This window comes from Argentina silus (genome assembly GCF_951799395.1).
Source record: "Argentina silus genome assembly, chromosome: 13".
In the NCBI taxonomy this organism is placed as follows: domain Eukaryota; kingdom Metazoa; phylum Chordata; class Actinopteri; order Argentiniformes; family Argentinidae; genus Argentina; species Argentina silus.
Window position 1 is genome coordinate 8,969,801 of NC_139667.1, and position 18,569 is coordinate 8,988,369.

At 48.0% G+C, this 18,569-nt stretch overlaps 3 protein-coding genes across 5 annotated transcripts in view; 2 read left to right on the forward strand and 1 right to left on the reverse strand.

The window, feature by feature from the left end:
- The first annotated feature begins 256 nt into the window (after positions 1–256).
- Positions 257–5,477, forward strand: LOC310814585 (glycogenin-1-like). Its single transcript, XM_083684076.1, has 7 exons — positions 257–361; positions 1,027–1,162; positions 1,250–1,424; positions 1,579–1,741; positions 2,474–2,600; positions 2,937–3,159; positions 3,260–5,477. Exons 1-7 carry the CDS (start codon positions 355–357, stop codon positions 3,425–3,427), a joined length of 999 nt encoding a protein of 332 aa, XP_083540202.1. The 5' UTR covers positions 257–354; the 3' UTR covers positions 3,428–5,477.
- Positions 5,478–5,481: 4 nt separating this feature from the next.
- Positions 5,482–13,314, reverse strand: hltf (helicase-like transcription factor). Its single transcript, XM_083684075.1, has 24 exons — positions 13,197–13,314; positions 12,335–12,525; positions 11,830–11,996; positions 11,605–11,732; positions 11,398–11,480; positions 11,085–11,156; positions 10,778–10,969; positions 10,558–10,632; positions 10,393–10,453; positions 10,197–10,274; positions 10,070–10,117; positions 9,825–9,911; positions 9,569–9,660; positions 9,316–9,459; positions 8,773–8,914; positions 8,537–8,672; positions 8,145–8,324; positions 7,868–7,983; positions 7,534–7,715; positions 7,240–7,359; positions 6,953–7,065; positions 6,606–6,786; positions 6,355–6,435; positions 5,482–5,941 (listed from the first exon to the last, which is right to left on the reverse strand). Exons 2-24 carry the CDS (start codon positions 12,518–12,520, stop codon positions 5,795–5,797), a joined length of 2,811 nt encoding a protein of 936 aa, XP_083540201.1. The 5' UTR covers positions 12,521–12,525; positions 13,197–13,314; the 3' UTR covers positions 5,482–5,794.
- A 60-nt stretch (positions 13,315–13,374) lies between these two features.
- LOC310813901 (serine/threonine-protein kinase PAK 2-like) overlaps positions 13,375–18,569 on the forward strand; it is a 9,151-nt gene continuing 3,956 nt past the window's right edge. The window contains exons 1-7 of one of the 3 annotated variants that reach the window (XM_083683074.1): positions 13,375–13,528; positions 16,776–16,970; positions 17,282–17,388; positions 17,482–17,629; positions 17,792–17,808; positions 18,046–18,159; positions 18,303–18,423. In XM_083683074.1, coding sequence (XP_083539200.1) covers positions 16,796–16,970; positions 17,282–17,388; positions 17,482–17,629; positions 17,792–17,808; positions 18,046–18,159; positions 18,303–18,423 — 682 coding nt within the window. In that variant the 5' untranslated portion in view covers positions 13,375–13,528; positions 16,776–16,795. Of the gene's footprint in view, positions 13,588–15,226; positions 15,367–16,775; positions 16,971–17,281; positions 17,389–17,481; positions 17,630–17,791; positions 17,809–18,045; positions 18,160–18,302; positions 18,424–18,569 lie in introns of those variants that run through there. The other 2 variants (XM_083683075.1, XM_083683073.1) reach the window with 2 other exon arrangements.

Genomic DNA, 18,569 nt, shown 5'->3' on the forward strand with positions numbered 1-18,569 from the left:
ATGCCATAGATAAGACAACTATTTATAATTATTTAGATTTTGTGAACAGTGTATTTTCGTCGTGTGGCTGCATCTGTGGTTTCTAAATTGTGCATTGACCTTGTGGAACCAATTGCGTGGAATAACTCTTGTGTGAGAACTGAAGGTGTGTGCGCGTGTGTGACAGAGAGCGAGAGAGAGAGAGAGATCTGAGGGGGGCGTGTGTGCTATCATTGGTCACATGACCCGGAATAAATGCCACTGACTTGATTCCTTCTCTGACTGTTCGCAGCTGATTCCGCCTGCCTGCTTGTACCGTAACTACTCGAACTAACTCCTGAGCTTCCCCAACCTCGGATACACTGAATACGGACTATGGCGGGTAAGACATCGCACTGTCGGTTAATTAATGTGGAACACCGGGGAACCCCTGTCTCCGCTTCGTAAATATTCTGAGCAACGCAGTTTATATTAGCGTGTTGCACTTGTGCACCGTCCATTCCGTGAGCCCTTCCATTTTGATTTGATTAATTTATAGGCTGCATAAGAGGTAATATTGAATAAGCGTCTGAAATGTCGGTGAAGTCTGAAAGGGACATCGTGTGCTTGTTGTGTTGATGGCGAAATCTGCTGCAGCAGGCAGGTCTGTGCGTACGTGCGCAACAGTGGCCTTGCGCTTGGGCCCCCGTGCCGTGTGTGTCAGACTGGATTATTTGCTGTATTCTAGGATCCAGAGATCACAAATAGGCTTCTTAATCTGGCATTAAAATGGAAACGAGACATGCACAGCAGTGGAAACGCAGGGTCGCCGTGCGCATGAAGAACTCGTTTGACATTCCCACCAAAATCCACCTGCTCTGACCCTTATAGTAGGCCTACAGAATGCAGCACTCTTGACAGAGGGGCTAAGGGCAGAGGCGGGGTAGGACTTTTCTGAAAGTACATATCTACTTGGAGGGACATCTCTTGACTTCTGGTGAAATGTTTCAGTGTCACTTAGATTGGTATGTAAGTTGTGTGTGTTTGTGTGTTTCTCTGACCGACCAGACCAGGCATTTGTGACGCTGGCCACAAACGACAACTATGCCAAAGGAGCAATGGTTCTAGGCTGGTCGCTACGCAACCATAAAACCACAAAGAAACTGGTGGCTCTGATTGGACTGCATGTAGCAGAGCCCTGCAGGTAACACACACACACACACACACACACACACACTTGCATACTCCCACACTCTTGTGCAGGATACAACTGTGTCTGTGTGGTTGGCAGGGCTGTTTTGCGATCTCTCTATGACGAGGTGCGTGTGGTGGATATTCTGGACTCTGCCGACGTGGCTCATTTGGCTCTGATGAAGCGGCCTGACCTGGGAGTGACCTTCACCAAGCTGCACTGCTGGACACTCACACAATACAGCAAGTGTGTGTTCATGGACGCTGACACACTGGTGAGTACAAACTATACACACACACACACACACTGGTGAGTACATATTACTAGCAAGTGTGTATGGTCATGGATGCTGCAACTGTGCATCCCTGTGTTTGGGGTTCAATGATGTCCTAGTATATGTTAATGTATATTTATGCATACATGTACAGGTATTGTCGAACATAGATGAGCTGTTTGAGAGGGAGGAGCTATCGGCGGCGCCCGACCCTGGTTGGCCGGACTGCTTCAACTCAGGAGTGTTTGTGTTTAAACCCTCCAATGAGACGCACCACAAGCTGCTCACGCTCTGCACTGAGAATGGCAGCTTTGACGGTGAGACAGTCACCCCACCCCCCCCCCTCTCTCTCTCTCTCCACAGCCCTTTCTCACTGACGAGTTTCTCGTGCACAGTCTCTCTGTTTTAATCCCTTCCTCTCCTTGATCCCTTTCTTTCCCTCCTCCCCTATACCCTCCTCTCCTCTCTTCCCCTATACCCTCCTCTCCTCCCTTCCCCTATACTCTCCTCCCTGACCCTCCTGCTCCTCGTCTCCCTCAGTAGTATGAGGTCTGGTGGGGGGGCTGTAGGGGAGTAGATAACAACAGGTTGCATCACTTCAGACTCTGCCCTCCTGTCAGTCACCAACGGTCCCCCCACCCAGAGTAAACCAAACAGACCTGTCCTGTCTGTCAGCTCAGAGCTCACCCCTGCCCTTTGTGTGCTGCTTTCAGTGTTGTTAATTACAGAGACTACCGTGTGTGTGCGCCTCACACTGAGACTTCCGTGTGTGTGTGTGTGTGTGTGTGCCCGTCCCATAGACTGAGGGGTTGCGCCATACATTGCGTCAACTCTGCAATTTCCTTAGGTTCTTCTGTCAACACCCTCCTAAAGTCACTATTTATACATCAGAGAGAGGTGCGTGCCTGTGTGCACTCAGGCAAGGGAAAGGTCAGATATGGTAGGCTTCAGAGACATTCTGTTCGTCATAAACTTGTCGCTAATGAACCCACACTCTGCTTTGACTGACCTGGTATGTGTCCATTTTATGTGTGTCTGTCTGTCCTCAGGTGGAGACCAGGGTGTTCTCAACAGTTTCTTCAATACCTGGGCCACAGCAGACATCTCTAAGCACCTCCCCTTCATCTACAATCTCAGCAGCATCGCCATCTACTCCTATCTACCGGCCTTCAAACAGTCAGTACACACACACACACAGGTTTATTTCACATCTTATTTTAGCCTGGCTTCCTGCCCTCAGCTGTAATAAGGTGTTTTTGTTTGAATGATGGGTGTAGAGAGAGAGAGAGAGTGAGTTTGTGTCTAGAGAGAAAGATGAGCCAAGGTCAGTTGAAAGTGTGTGTGTGGTGTTGAGTTACTGTAGAGGAGTGGACCAGACTTGACCAGCCCCAAAATAGAACAGCTATACTGAGCCTTAATTACACTTTGCTCCGTACACTATTCCAGTGTCACTCTCAGTTGTACCACACACACACACACTCAGACTGACAAACCCTCACTGTGTGTGTGTAGATACGGGCGTGAAGCCAAAGTGGTGCACTTCCTGGGGAAAGTGAAGCCATGGAACTACACGTACGACCCCCAGAGTGGCCAGGTCAAAGGTCATTCTCTGCCCCCTGACCTCTGCCAGCTGCACCCTGACTACCTGGTCATGTGGTGGGAAGTCTTCTCCTCTGTACTCCCGTCACTACAGCTGGCCTACGGAGACACTCCTTTTCACTCCGGCATCACTGAGGTAAGAAAGAGTGTGTGTGTGTGTGTGTGTCCGTCCGTCCACTCTAGCGTTATTCTGTCTAATCCTCTGGATGTGTTTTTCTCTCTCTCCTCTCCAATAGAGTGAGATCTGTGACAGAGCGCGTGAGATCCAGGCGCCCCCCCCTCCCGCTGCCCCCCTGGTCTCGTCTGAGGAGAGGAAGCAGCGGTGGGAGGCGGGCCAGGCCGATTACATGGGCGACGACTCTTTCGACCACATCCAACGCAAACTCGACTCCTTCCTCAAGTAGGGGTCAAGGGGTGGGGGGGACGGGCAGACAGAGGGGGCACCTATCACAGGCCAGAGATGGCTCAAACCGCCACTCGACCAATTGGAAGAGCTTGTGGTGGAGAATTACGAATTAAAACGCCAAAGTGCATCCTGGTCCTCACTCTCTGTTTCCTGTTGGAGTGTGTTTCTGTGGGGGGAAAACCAGCAAACTGACCAGCAAAGCCATGTTGAATTTCCAACGAGGTTAAAATTGGTTTATGGTTAGGTTTTTACCAAGTCGGGCTGTCGATGTGATGCTGGTCAAAAAAAGTTTTTCTTAGTCTCGTGTGTGCGTGCAAGTGGCCCTGGTCCAGGAACAACTCTTATCCCTCTCCCTTTATCTGTGCAGTGTTTGCAGATCTGATGAAATCAGAAAGGTGAGAGAAAAATATTTATGGCTCTCCAACCAGCCTTCCAATGAACTTTGGTTAACATCTGTTCACCATCACGTCAGCACTAGCATAGAATTGTCCAGTCCTTACAAAGGAACGAGGGGAAGAGTTTGTTTCTGGACTAGACGGACTAGTTCCTCTGCTCCAGTGTTTAGTCCAGTCTAATGCAGCTATGCAACTCACTAATATGCAGCTCACCCACTCAGTGTAGAAGTCCTACCAATTGACCCAACTCACTGTGATTCCAGTGTTAGTCTCACTCCAGCTCTAACTCACTCCACAAAGCCTAATAGTGGCAAACATAGGGTAGTTGTACTCTTAAAGGGGAGGAAGGAACTGTGTGTAGGGTAGTTGTGCTCTTAAAAGGGAGAAAGGAACTGTGTGTGGGTTAACTAAGTATTTCACTCCAAAATGGAAGAACTGTTAAGTGTGATGAGCTGTGTGTATAATAAGTCATAATGTAAAGCCCAGTGTTCTCGTTCTCTCTCTGTATACTCATATTCTGCATGTTAAGTTCTGTGATTCTGCTTGTTAAAAAGGAGGAAGGTTTTGTAAAGTGAAACCCACGGTAGAACTTTAGTCTCTGCCCTAGAGAGGAATTGTTTTCGCCACATCCTGTCTGTTTTCGCCAATTCTTCTCTGTAGTGTGACCAACTGCCTTACCGACGTTCACTGTTTACAAAAACCTCACTTACTGATGCCAATCACCTCAAAGGTCGAATCTAAAACGTCTGTCCTTGATTCCTTGTGTCCTCTCTCTAAACCTGGGGGAGAGTAAGCTTCAGACCGTTTTGAGAAGGAGGCGAGGAAGCAAGGGAAGTCTTTTGAGATTTGGCCTAAGGATAACCTTACCTGCTGCTGCCAATCCCCACCAGCCTCCCCACCAGCCCTCACACTGTTCCAATCCTCTAACTCAGTCACTGCTCTGTTGACTTACCCTCAGCTCTGAGATGTTACGACATAGTCAAGACAAAGGCTAATCGGAGTTAGGGTGAGTGAGTGAGGAAATTGGAACACACCAACAGTCTTCCTCACAACTACACACCTCAGCCTCAGCGTGGAGGGGTCTCCCCATAGACCCCAGGAATGGAACTTAAGGATTTTGGCCACTGGCTAACCAGGCTAGCAGACTAGTAGCAATTTCTACTGGCCTGGGTGATGTTCTACTAGCCCACAGTCCAAAAAATGCCATAGCTAAAGGGAAAACATACAATATTTCAGTTAATACCTGAGCGTCTACACAATTATAATTTCCCATAAATATACAGCTACATAAAATTTTGACTGTTGGGTTATGACCTAGCAAGCTCTGAAAAATACTAGCCTGGGGCTAGTGGGCTAGCTTAACTTCCATCCCTGCATACACCTATTTGTACTTGTAACCTTATCTATAACCTCCCTCCCTGTACAAGACCTCAGAGGACTGGTGAAGTGAAGCCTTCTGTTCCAGCTCAGTTCTGTGCCTCTGTTCAGTTTGTTTATTAAGTAGAATTGAGTTCTAATGATTTCTGTAACAAACAAAAAAAGTGTGCCCTACTACTGTATCACAATAATTTTCCTATGTTCTCCTTCCAGGTGTAAGTTGTTAATGTAATTTGCATGACTTATCCTGTGTTTGAAATAAACCACTTATTCGTTCTGGTTTGTCACATTTATTCCCACATACATAAATCCCACATACATGAAACCACACATGTATCATGAGTGAGTTGTTAACCAAGGGCAGTGTGGTGGTAATGTAACGATGGACAGTGTGTGTGTTTGTCCCCACAGCTGAGAGAACATTCCACAACAAACAGTATCAAAACTAACTGCAAAATGGGAATTTCTTAACAAGGTTCCCATCAAATGACAAAACTACAGGGCTCAAATTTAGTGCACTTTATGGGGAACAGAGTACCATCTCTGATGCCCTAACTCCAAGAACAGTCTTGTGTTGTCAAACGTAGGGACGTCTACAGCTCCATAAGGGCTTTGATTTCATTAATGCGTGACGCCTTCTTGTCGGTGGGGTTCTTGGACCCGAAAGCCTTGTCCACCAGATCCTGCTTCTGCCTCTGAATCCTCACCATGTTCTCCTCTACAGAGTCCTTCACGATGAACTACACACAAACACACACACACAACTCATTGTCATATTCATGAAACCAGTTTGAGACGACTTTTGCTTTGTGACATGGTGCATTATCTTGCTGGAAGTAGCCATTAGAAGATGGGTAAATTGTGGCCATGAAGCACATCGTTAGCAATAATACTCAAATAGGCTGTGGCATTCAAGCGATGATTGATTGGTATTAACGGGCCCACAGTGTGCCAAGAAAACATTCCCCACACCATTACCACCATGAGAAGGTGTACAGGTGTTCCTAATAAAGTGTTAAGTGAGTGTATACACAGTAACACACAGATATACAGACCTAATGCCAGAGTGAGTGGAATTCTATATATGTGATGGGCAGCAGTAAATTACCCGAGCCTGCATTACCCACAACCCTTAGCCTGCCTGACTTCTGACCTTGGTGATGAAGACGTCTCTCTTCTGGCCCAGGCGGTGACAGCGATCCACACACTGGTCCTCTGCTGCAGGGTTCCACGCCTGGGGAACACACACACACACACACACACACACACACACACACACACACACACAGGTTAATGTATAGTACATATGCGTGCATGTGTGCCATAATGTACCAAACCTGTGTGTGTGTGTGTGTGTGTGTGTGTGTGTGTGTGTATATGTCACAGGCCACGGCTGACACTCACTGGGTCCATGAGGAAAACACGGGAGGCGGCTGTCAGGTTGAGGCCCACCCCGCCAGCTTTGAGTGACAGCAGCATGATCATGGGGCTGTCAGGAGCAGGGCTCTGGAACTCCTGGATGATCTGGGCCCGCTTCTTCTGGGTCATGGTGCCGTCCAGACGCACAAAGCTAAAACCTGCCTCCCTGGAGGAGAGATGGATGGAGAGAGAGAGAGAGAAACTATGAATGCAGATGTAACAGGAAAAGAGAAATAGCTATGAATACAAGCTCAATCAACAATCGACAACCTGTGGCTCAAACCGGATCAGCAGAGAGTGTGAGTATGTGTGTGTGTGTGTGTGTGTGTTACCTGAGTGGGGCTTCCAGTAGAGTGAGGAAGCGTGTGAACTGAGAGACAACAAGACTCTTGATGCTGCTGTCCTCACTGCGCAACTTGAACAGGTTCGCCATCAGAGCCTCAGCCTGCAAACACACACACACACACACACACACACACACACACACACACACACACACACACACACACACACACACACACACACACACACACACACACAAGTTAGCTGGGAACTGAGAGACTGTTAGATGACAAGAGTGGGTCTGGGTTATGCACTAATGTGTGTGCGTGCGTGTTACCTTTGAGCTGGTCCTCCCGGTCTGTGAGTGTCTGTTCTCCTCCTCCTCTACCTCCTGTGGGAACTCCACCAGTTCACTGCCCTTGATCTGGCCCCGACACAGAGGACAACGTGCCTGTTCCTAGAGAGAGGAGAGGGGGGGGGGGGGGGGGGGGAGAGACAAAGAGGGGAAAAGAGAGGGAGACAGAGATTGGGGGGGGGGGGGGGGGAATAGAGAAAGAGAGGGTTGTGTGTTTCAAGATGCAATTCATTTTCCAGTCACAACCCTTATTTTCCAGAGCAGACGGTGGCGTACCTGTTCGCTCCTGATGACCTGAGCGATGCAGGGTCGACAGTACACGTGGGCACAGTGTGTGATGACGGGCAGGCGGATGGAGTCCAGACACACGGAACACTCCTCATCAGAACCGCTGGCCAACACCAGCCTCAGCTTCTCGATCAGACGCTCCCTCAACTCAGCTGGGGTCGCAGGTTCACCTGCAGTGAGAGGGAGATAGGGAGAGGGAGAGGGTAGGATGTCAGAGAGAGAGAATTTTAATGTGGGGCACCAAAAGTTCAGAGACAACATTCCATTCCGAAAATAAATTAGAATGTTCTAGTCATGGTATGTGTGTGTGTGTGTGTGTTACCTAAGTCTGTGATGATCTTGCCCAGCAGGTCACGGTGGCAGCAGAACTGCCTGAGCCTCACCAATATGGCTAAGACATCAGCATAATTCCTGAGAACGCTCCCCTCTGCTACATACCTAAGTACACACACACACACATTGTGAAATGATGTCCTACATGTAAAACTTTGAAAAACTCAATGAATAGAAGAAAAAGAAAAAACATAGACACAGTTACTCTGCCGCACAATCCCCTCACACACACACACACACACACACACACACACGCGGCTGTGTACCTGCTGATGGTGGTCCGTCCCTCCGTGCGAGCAAGCTCATATTCCTCTCTCTCCGTGTCTGTGAGCGTCACGTGTTCCACACACACAGTCTTCTCTGGGAGAGACACCAGGGGGCGCCCACACACTTGGCTGGCCTTGGTACGCCGCAGCGTCACACACTTCACCAAGGCCTGCAGGTTCCTACACACACAGCAAATACTTACAGATAAAATTTACATTTTATGCCACTGTATGTGGCTATCTTCATTCGATAACACTATGAACATCTAAAAGTCCATCTCAAGGGCCATAGCAGTATAAAAAATAAAAGGTTCATTTGTTTGTTTAGATCACCATTAGCTGTTTCAGGAAGCCTTTATTCTAAGTGTGAATTTTGATTAATGGCCACTCACTGCAGGCCGGTCCTGTCCCCCTGTGTGACGGGTCTCTGTATGACCCTGTTCCACCACTCCTTCACATCAAACGGCTTCAGACGCAAGAACGCCAGCAGCATCCACAGATCCTTCAGACTGTTCTGGATAGGGGTGCCTGGACACAGACACAGACACACACACACACAGAATAAGGAATCCTACTACCAGGACATGTGGCAGTATACAGTGAAGAGAGTGTGTGTGTGTGTGTGTACCTGACAATATCCAGCGGCGGTTTGAGCACAGCTCTAGGACCGCTCTGCTCTGCTGAGCGTTGGGGTTGCGGATCACGTGTCCCTCGTCAAGAACCACCCTCAGCCAGTTGACTGCATGGAGGGGACTCCCACTGCCACTGCCCTGGGAAACAGAGAGAGGGGGGGGGGGGGGGGGGGGTTGAGAGAGATGGTAAAGATACTAAAGGATTGAAACACTCAAGTAATGGGGGGCAAAAGACTTAAGCCAGCATTGTCTGGTGTCTAGGATAGCAATACTGTGTCAAAATGGATAGAATCCTATGAGGTGAAAACTAAAGGGGACATGCCTGATCAGCAAACCGATGTTGTATTTCTGAATAGGTTAAAACGTGGTTAGGGTTAAGGGTTTGGTTGAGGTTAAGGTCTGTTCTAGGTTTCGACCGAGACAAGCCGTCAACGGGGCGCTGTTTTTACTCTCACCCGTACTATAAAAGACACGTCAACCTCTGACAAGTGCACGTCAGAGCGGCGCTAACGTTAGCCACCCCCCCCCTCCACACCCACCCCGTAGTCTGCAGACAGCACGTTGTAGGTGGAGAGGACCACATCCTGTTTGGACAGGAAGCTCGGGTCTCTGTTGCGCTCCGGGCCGTAGTACAGATAGACGCTCAGCTTCATGTCTCCTCGCACATGCTGCTCAAACTGGTCCTGCACACAGGAGGGATTCAACCAACACGATGAGTTGATGTATGTGAGAGTGAGTGTACAGACGTGAGAGTGGTTGTGTGTGTGTGTGTGTGTGTGTGTGTGTGCTCACCAGCCAGTTGCTGAGTACAGACATAGGGCAGAGGATGAGAGTGGCTCTGGCTGCTGGGTCCTCCGCACTGTTTGGTAGGGTGGCCTCTACTCCTGCACGCGTACACACACACACACACACACACACACACACTTACTTTCTGTGTCTCATTAAACAGAAGGTGAATTTTAACTAACAGGTTAACACACCGACCATAAACCAACTGCGGTTCACTCACTCACACACACACACACACACACACACACACGGAACTCACCAGGTGTCCTCTTCTGTGGAGGGCCTCCCTCTGTTAACCCACTCAGAACTGCAGCAAAGACCTGATCCTCCTGCAATGCAGCAACCTCTACGGACCCAGACACACCTTTTGGATTACTGCAGAACACACCGCCATTGCACTGCATCTCAAACTACAAATCATTCATCTCCTTCACCCCTCCACCTCACACACACACACACACACACACACACACACACACACACACACACACACACACACTTTACCTTTCTTAGAGGTGCTGCTCTTCGCCCTTTTACTGGAGCTGCCCTTAGCTGGGAGAGGACAGATAAAGCATTCATGAAGCAGATGATGACATGGGAGATTGCGCACGCACAACAGCACACACTTTACCTTTCTTGGGTGGCACCACCTCCTTCACACACACCACCTCAGCTGGCTCTTCTGTGTGATCCCCCTCTCCACTTTTCCCTGAGAGAGAGAGAGAGAGAGAGGACAGTCAGACACATACAGTACACACACTATTTCCTGTCATGTCCAATGAGCCAAGACACACACACACACACACTCTCTATCTCTCTGTTGTCACCTTTAGATGTTGAGTTCTTCCCAGCCCTAGTAGAGGTCTTCGGGTGACGAGAGGGCTGCTCCTACAGAGATAAACGCACACATCAGATATTTCAATCACACTAGAGAACACAGTGTGGACATAACCTGACCAACCAACGTAGACACTTCTGATAAGTACACTTACACACTTCTCAAGGGGCAGCGGTTTCCCTTGGTGGAAATTGGTGAGGATCAGAGCGATGGTGGTCAATGTTTTCCCCTGAAGAACAACAAAACCATGATTAGGGTGTGTGTGTGTGTGTGTGTGTGTGTGTGTGTGGTTAGCAAGTGTATGTATTTGGTGAGTATGTTGACTTGAGTGTGTTTTGTTTTTGTTTGTTTGTGCATGTGTTGGGTGGTCTCACCAGTCCCATGTCATCAGCCAGAATTCCCCCACGGGACCTCTGGGGTCGCTCCCTAACGGAGGAGTAAGTGAGAGTATTGTAGAAGAGTGCCCCTCTCTCTTCCCAGAATGGGGGCAACACCGAACTGTTCTCACACACACACATCCAGCTCAGAGCCTGCTTCTGGTGGGGCATGAGGGGAGTACACACAGCCTGCAGAAAGAAACACACGCACACGCACGCACACACACAGGTCTTTAAGATGATGGACAGACAAGATAAGAAATCGTATCAGCAAATTCAGACATGATGAGCTATGAGTTCTGACCTCTGCGGCTTCTTTCTCTCCATTCTTATCCTCCACCAAGTTCTCAAAGAGACGGTCAAACGCGTTCTCCAGCTTAAGGAAGAGATGATGCATTCATATAGAGTACATGTTACATGTCACCCAGACACTTCTGCTCTGCCTGTCTCTTGTGTGCTAGTTAGCTGTCAACAAAGTTTTTTACAACTCCATCCACTTTTTTTTCATGAATTTGCTGTTCTAAGAGCTATATTGCACTGCTATACAAATACATTTGATGAATTGACATGTTAATAGTGTATGTTAGTGTACATGATAGGTTTCTACTGTATGTTACCTCCTCAGCTGTGAGTGGGATGGACTTCATGGACGGAGCGCGGGAACCGCTACCCCTACCTGGAACCATGCTCCCTTTTACAACTGGGACGGAGACACACACACAAGCACAAAATTAACTGTGGCCCATATTAGTAGTAGCTACCTGTGTGTTCGAAGTGTGTGTGTGTGTGTGTGTGACTAATGTCCTCCCCCAGTGTGTGCGTACCCATAGGCCCAAGTCTGTAGCCGTGGTTTCCAAGCTTCTTCAGTACAGCGTCCTTGTTCTCTTCTCTCCCCCAGAAGGACAGCAGCACTGGCATGGTGAACATATTATTCACCGCCGACGGGACCACCCTAAAATCACACACACACACACACACACACACATACACGTTCACATCACCCTGCCATAGCGTTGCTCACCGTTCTCTTTCCAGAATGATCCACTCACCCCTCCACTCTGGCCAGGTTGTTGTCCATGACGTGAGCCATAGCTGCAGCCAGCTCGCGTTTGATGTGTCCCACCTGGCTGCCGTAAACGTTGGCCACCATGACGGCGTTGCGGTCGTATTGGTTGTTGGGTTGTCGTACCAGAGAGACCATCTCCCCTCTGTTCACCTGCATGCACATGCACATGCGCGCGCGCACACACACACACACAGCTAACACACACCACTTTGCAGAGACATCTTTCCACTGGGTTGCTGATTCAAGCCCCACAGTAACTGCAACCCAACCATTACCACACTAGTAACATCACAACACTAATGGAGATTACATTATCAAATCCATCATGGTCAACTACTCTGCCATGGTGAGTTAACCTCCTGAGCTATTGCTTGGGCTTTAACCCACTGGGATAACACAGCTATGAGTCTCACATTAAAATGTTATTTGTGTGCAACACCCAGATGTCGTCCATTACTCATGCTTGTCCACCCCCTGTCAATACTCACCACGCCAGTATAGTACCGCAGGCCCACAACAGTGCCTTGTAATGTACCAAATAGAACATTATCTGGCTCTGGCTCCTCCCCTGTTGACGGGGTTCGAATGGCCTGGGAGAGTGTCTCCGTTTCTGACCACAGGTCCAAGGTGGAAGGAAGTCCCATCCAACCAAACCGCCGACCACTAGACTGCATGGTACCTGTAAGACAGACAGACAGACAGACAGCTTATGTTATTTGACATTGGCTGATTCGGTGACTTGGCTTGCTAAGTAGGGGTTGGAGTTTTTTTTTTTTCATGTATGAATCTAAAATGATTGGATAAGTAACTGTTAAATGCAAAATGTTAGTGGCTCCAGCTTGTCTTGTATGCTTCGCGGAATTTTGCTTATAAAGATGAAAAAGGGCAACTGTCAAGGGCGAAGGGGCTAGGGGACGTTTCTGCACAAAGTCTCAAATAATTAGCAGTTGACACAGGTGCGTCACAGATTTGGAGAGCTCATTTTGTCAGCAGCTTTCCAGTCATAGCTAGAAATGACGAAACATGATGATTTAGCATGCAACCAAACTGATTTCCTAGACTTATTTGCAGGATAACACAAGCCAATTAATGATGCATAAGTCATAAAAAAATAAGTTCACATTTCACCAGAACGTGCATACGCAGTGGTTAGCTCGCAGACGTAGCTAACCGTCAGCCAATAATAGGCGCGTGCTAACCTTGCCTCGGCTAGCACTAGCTAAAGTGTAAAACAATACAGATGGCATTGATTCACATGAATTCTCAGCTATTTAAAACTTTGCAGGTTTAGTTGGCTGTACAGGCGCTAGCTCACTGAGCGGTCAACTCGCTAGAAAGATAACAACGGACCTGCCAAATGGATTTCTTCTTCAGATGCTTTGTCGCTTTCTTCTCGGTTTGATTTCTGACCAATGAGGTTGAAGGAGACGGCGAGGTTCGGATCCTGGGCTGCGGCTCGCGGTTCCGTTTCCGCTCCACTAGTCTGGCTCTTCCCGGTGTGAGAAAGCCACTACAAAAAAAACAACACAAAAAACACTGTTAGATCGAAAACCTTCAATTCCCTAAACCGTGTTGTACAATTTCAATTAAATCTCAGCATCAAATCAGTGTTGAGTAGTGTGAGCGTCAGAAGAGGCGGGGGAAGTTCCAGGAGTTCTACGAGAGTTTGTGTCTGACATCAGGTGAGAGAAAGGCAGCGTACACACTGCACCGACCTAGCGAGTTAGCTGGCCATCTACCAGTAAGTTACTATGCTATGATAACAACGTTTATTGTCAAAGTGATTCGAGGTTACTGTAGTTAGTTATTACAGTAAGCATGCTGGTCTCAGCCATATTAACAGCTAGCTAGCTAACTAGCTGCTATGCTAGCCCGGCTGCTTGTCTTCTGCCAGCAGAAGCAAGTGCTAACCAGCTAGCCTAGTAGCAGTCTGTTGACTTATTCTGGGGAGGGGAGTGGAGCTGTCACCATACAGGTTGTCAGATCCCTCATCATTAGATGATTGATGATGTCATTCAATAGTCATTCATGCTGTCATTCATCACTTGCAGCAGTAGTTTGTGTGGAGGCTCGTAAAGATGCCTACGGGACGTCTATTCTGTGTTGAAGTGGAGATCACTAGCTATTTCATTGATTTGTGTGTGTGGGGGGTTCTCCTTCCAGGAAGTACTTTGCAGTATTTCCTTTTATAGAAGCTGAACACAAAAGGCTGCTGCTCACTTCCTGTAAACAGCTCCTTGGTTCTGTTTGCTTCCGTCTAATTGGTCAGTATAGCCGTGTGACCCTCTGGGAGTTCCAGGATGAGGATGTGTGTTTTCCGTAGAGACAGAAGGAAATTAAAGTGTAGGGACGAAGTGAGTAGAATGTACTGAAACAAGCAGTAGCCTAGTTTGTTGAGACTAGGAGGAACCTTGATACAGAAACTGAGGGATGATGTTGGCCTATGAACACAGAGGGAATAGTGTGTAGCCAGACAGGGAAGAGACTAGCCTTTGCAAAAAGAAGGAGTAAAATGTTAAATAGAAAGAGAATAGAAAGGACACAGCTTCATCTGCTCCATGTAGATGTACTGTACCTGTCATGTCATGGCTGCAGAGGGTAGTAGAGAAGAGCAAGCAGGTGGTAGTTGATGCAGTGTGGTGGTGTGTTTGGTTCCAATGTCTTCTTTGTGTGCTCACTTCCTCTAGTGGATTTAGCAATGGGTTGGTGTTATCCATGAGGTGTAATTAGGCTAAGTGCACACACAGAGGAGAAAGATGGACCCCGTCCAGAAACAACAACCCCTGCCCACTCATCTAGGGGTTATTTAGTTATAGTTATAAATATAGTTGTTTTATAAAAAGCAATGGGGATAAGTAGGTATACAATGTGGTGATGTGGCATATGATAGGTTATGTGGATTTGTGTTGACCATATCACTGTTGTTTTCGGTTAAGGCTACACAAGTGTTTGTCAAGGGATTAGGTCTAGTGGCTAGGGGTTGTTTCAGGCTGGGACTGCACCCCAGCCAGTATTTCTGATGCCTCAATCGTCAGGAGACCACACCCATCCCCAGACCTTGCCCTGGGGCCATGGAATTCCTGGAGACAAGTCTCAGCTTAGCCAGCCAGCACCCATTACTCTTTTAGAGACACACACGACACACACACGACACACACACGCCACACACCCGACACACCTGACTCCCACTCCCACACCCACAGTCACATACACACAAATACCCATTACCCTGTCAGACACACACACTCACACCACTGCTAGATACTATGCATGCCTCTGTGCTGGGCGTAACTATGCTGGGCTGTGGCATGACTGCACTCGCCACGTTAGAGATCACTGAGGAATGAGCCAGCCTGCAAAGACCTGCAGAGGGACAGAGAGAGAGAGAGAGAGAAAGAGAGAGAGAGAGAGACACGGATAGATAAAGACAGACACACTCACATGTTCACTGAGGAACACAGCTGAAGTGGCGCTTGTGTTTACCTGCTCTTCTGAAAACCTCAGAGGAGAGGACAGAGGGGTAAGTACGGGGGGCGTGGTGGTGACAGTAGGCTTGTTCAGGTACTAGAGAAGGCAATGGTACAGCGCGGGACTAATTAGCTTGTCTTGTCCCCTTTTACATTTGCAACATGATCCTCAGTTGCTCATGCCCAGAGGGGCATTACACGAAATCGGGTTGAAATATTTGGGATTACCCAAAGAAAGCCATTTGGGATCCTCTGTCGCAAAAGTAAATATTGATCCAACCCCATCAGCTAATTGAAACATGTCTTGATCGTGTTCATAGATTGTGATTGTGTTCCAAGTTACAGCCTTAAAGCGGCAACCAATGGGCGAGTGACGAGTCGTTGCCGTGTTTTCACTGTTGCCGAAATCAAGCAGTCCTTAGGAAAAAGTGATCCTGGAGGCCTGCTTTGGTAGCAAATGTTTCATATGCTATTTTCTGTCATACCCTGCTTGAACAAAAAGACATCCCGACCCAAGAGTTTCTTTGACCTCAACAATATGGTGTAAAAGTCACTGTTATCAAAACTACATGCATAATGGTGTGTTGAAATACATCTGCACCATTTTGGCTACTCAATTTGGAAAGGAAACAGTGAGAATTTGGAATCCCGAAAGAACTACTCGATACAGTAGTAGAACTCGATAGTCCAGTCAGCCTGCTCTGGTTTACCTGACCAAAATGTAAACACCGATTTTTTGCTGAGTTGGTGTCGACCGGGTCAGACACAGGAAGTGACAAAAAAAGTTGTATGTCCTGTTTCCTGTTGATGATTGTCTCTACTTGAGATCTCTCTTTGTCTACTCTCTGTCTCTCTGCTGTCTGTGCGACAGGAAGAGGTTGTGCTGTGGTAGATATATGAGTGTGTGTCTGTGTGTGTGTGTTTAGGACAGGTGAAAAGGTGTCAGACAAGCTCGTCTATGACCTTATTAGGACATGAGCTGCTGATATCCAGTTCTTCTACGGCGCGACTAAGATTTCACATCACCACAGCCCATACACACACACACACACACACACACACACACACACACACACACACACACACAGTGGGAACGAGACCCAACACGCCAAACCATTCATTGACTTACAGTTGGCCAGCAGAACTTTTGCTTCCTTCACACACTTTTGTCACACAGTTTCTGTTTGCTCCCAAACGTTGTCGTCTAGTAGCTGTCAGTCTGTTGACAGTGACAGCATGTGTCTCCCTCTGTAGTCAGGTGTCCATGTCTGGTAGCAGCATCTCTCTTTCTCTTTTGGGTGTGTATGGATGTGACGGTGGTCTCTCTCTCTCTCTCTCTCTCTCTCTCTCTCTCTCTCTCTCTCTCTCTCTCTCTCTCTGTAAGTGTGTGTAGATGTGTGACAGTGATGGAATGGTATCAAACATGTGTGTTTCAAACACTTCCCTCTCTCTCTCTCTGTAGGTGTGTGTAAGTGTGTGTAGATGTGTGACAGCGGAGTGTGTGAGGACAAACCCCCCGCCCCCCCTGTCAGGATGAGCAGCCAAGGAGGAGGAGCCAAGGACCCTCTGTCAGCCAATCACAGCTCTCGGCCCCTGCCCTCTGTCCCAGAAGAAAGGAAAAGAAACAAGATAATCTCCATGTTTGCCTCTGAGAAGGGTGAGACACACACACACACACACACACACACACACACACACACATGCACACGCAGTCCATACTCTGGGTCCAGTAGAGTGGTCAGAGCTATGTTAATCATTACTGTGTCATACCAACCTGTATGTTAATCGGTTTCATGGTCCTTGTCACACTTAACTTGATCAGTCACCATCACAATGCCAAATGATTGGCCTGATAGGCCTGTTTCCCAGCAGTCTAAATCTTACACACACACACACACACACACACACACATACTGCATCCATTTTAATTCAATCAATTCAACCTTTGAAATTGGCCTCTCCCCCCAGGAGGCAGGAAGAAGGAACGTGATAAGGAGAGGCCAGAGATATCCTCACCCTCAGACTTCGAACACACCATCCATGTGGGCTTTGATGCAGTCACAGGAGAGTTTACTGTAAGTGTGTGTGTGTGTGTGTGTGTGTGTGTGTGTGTGTGTGTGTGTGTAATCCATGTGTGTATTAATCCGTGTGTGTGTGTGTGATTGTAGGGCATGCCAGAGCAGTGGGCTCGTCTCCTGCAGACCTCCAACATCAGTAAATCGGAGCAGAAGCAGAATCCTCAGGCTGTCCTCGACATTCTCAAGTTTTACGACTCAACCAGTGGAAAACAGAAATACCTCAGCTTTTCCTCCTCAGGTCTGTCTCTCTCTTTAGCTCTCCCTCGTTCTGTTTCAGCCTCCCTCTGTCTCTCTGTCTCTTTCTCTCTCTCTCTCTCTCTCTCTCTCTCTCTCTACCTACCTGTCTTTCTCTCTCTCATATATTTGTAATTCACTTTCTCTCTCTCCCTCTCTCTCACAGACAAAGACGCACAGTCGGTGAGTATCAAATCAAATCAAATTCATTTAGATACTGTAGTACATTTCATACAGGGATGCAACACAATGGGAATTATAGGAAGACATTTTTTTTTAAAAGAGAATGAGATCAAAACAGAAGAGGATAATACTTCAACGCACAGCCATAGATTAGACATTCCAATATTGAAGTGGTGTTTGTGTGTGTCGCTGTAATATAAGGTCAGGTGTGTGTGTGTGTGCGTGTGCGTGTTACAGCCAGGTAAGCAGGGCTCTGAGGCCTCCCCCTCAGGTGGTAAGGACGGTGACGAGGATGACGATGATGAAGCTCCGCCCCCGATCGTGGCACCGCGGCCAGAGCACACAAAATCAGTAAGTCGCCAACAGGGACCAATGTTGTCAGCTCCACGCCTTATATTATCACCCACCCAACCAAGTCCAGACTATCAGCTAGAACGAGGTGTGTGTGTGTGTACAGGTGTGTGCTGATGTCATGTCATCCTGTGGTGTGTCAGGTGTACACCAAGTCTGTGATCGAGCCCCTCCCCCCCCCGGAGGGAGACGCAGCCTCCAGGGCAGCCGATAGACAGAAGAGGAAGGGCAAGATGACCGATGAAGAGATCATGGACAGACTCAGTGAGGAACACACACACACACACACACACACACACTCGCACCACACTTGCACCTGACACACACACACACACACACTCGCACACACACACAAACACACACGTTTTCTTCAAACCAGCAATGTTGTGTTAACTCTTAGTTGATGTTTC

Bases quoted from the DNA above. Each gene is read 5' to 3' on its own strand.
- hltf (XM_083684075.1), bottom strand. From the start codon at position 12,520: ATGCAGTCTAGTGGTCGGCGGTTTGGTTGGATGGGACTTCCTTCCACC. The intron at 10,633-10,777 runs GTGAGACCACCC...GTTGTTCTTCAG, and splicing joins TGGCTGATGACATGGGACTG to GGGAAAACATTGACCACCAT. The intron at 7,066-7,239 runs GTAACACGCACG...GTGTGTTTGCAG, and splicing joins CCGGGAGGACCAGCTCAAAG to GCTGAGGCTCTGATGGCGAA.
- LOC310814585 (XM_083684076.1), top strand. The intron at 1,163-1,249 runs GTAACACACACA...TGTGGTTGGCAG, and splicing joins CATGTAGCAGAGCCCTGCAG to GGCTGTTTTGCGATCTCTCT. The intron at 1,425-1,578 runs GTGAGTACAAAC...ATACATGTACAG, and splicing joins TCATGGACGCTGACACACTG to GTATTGTCGAACATAGATGA.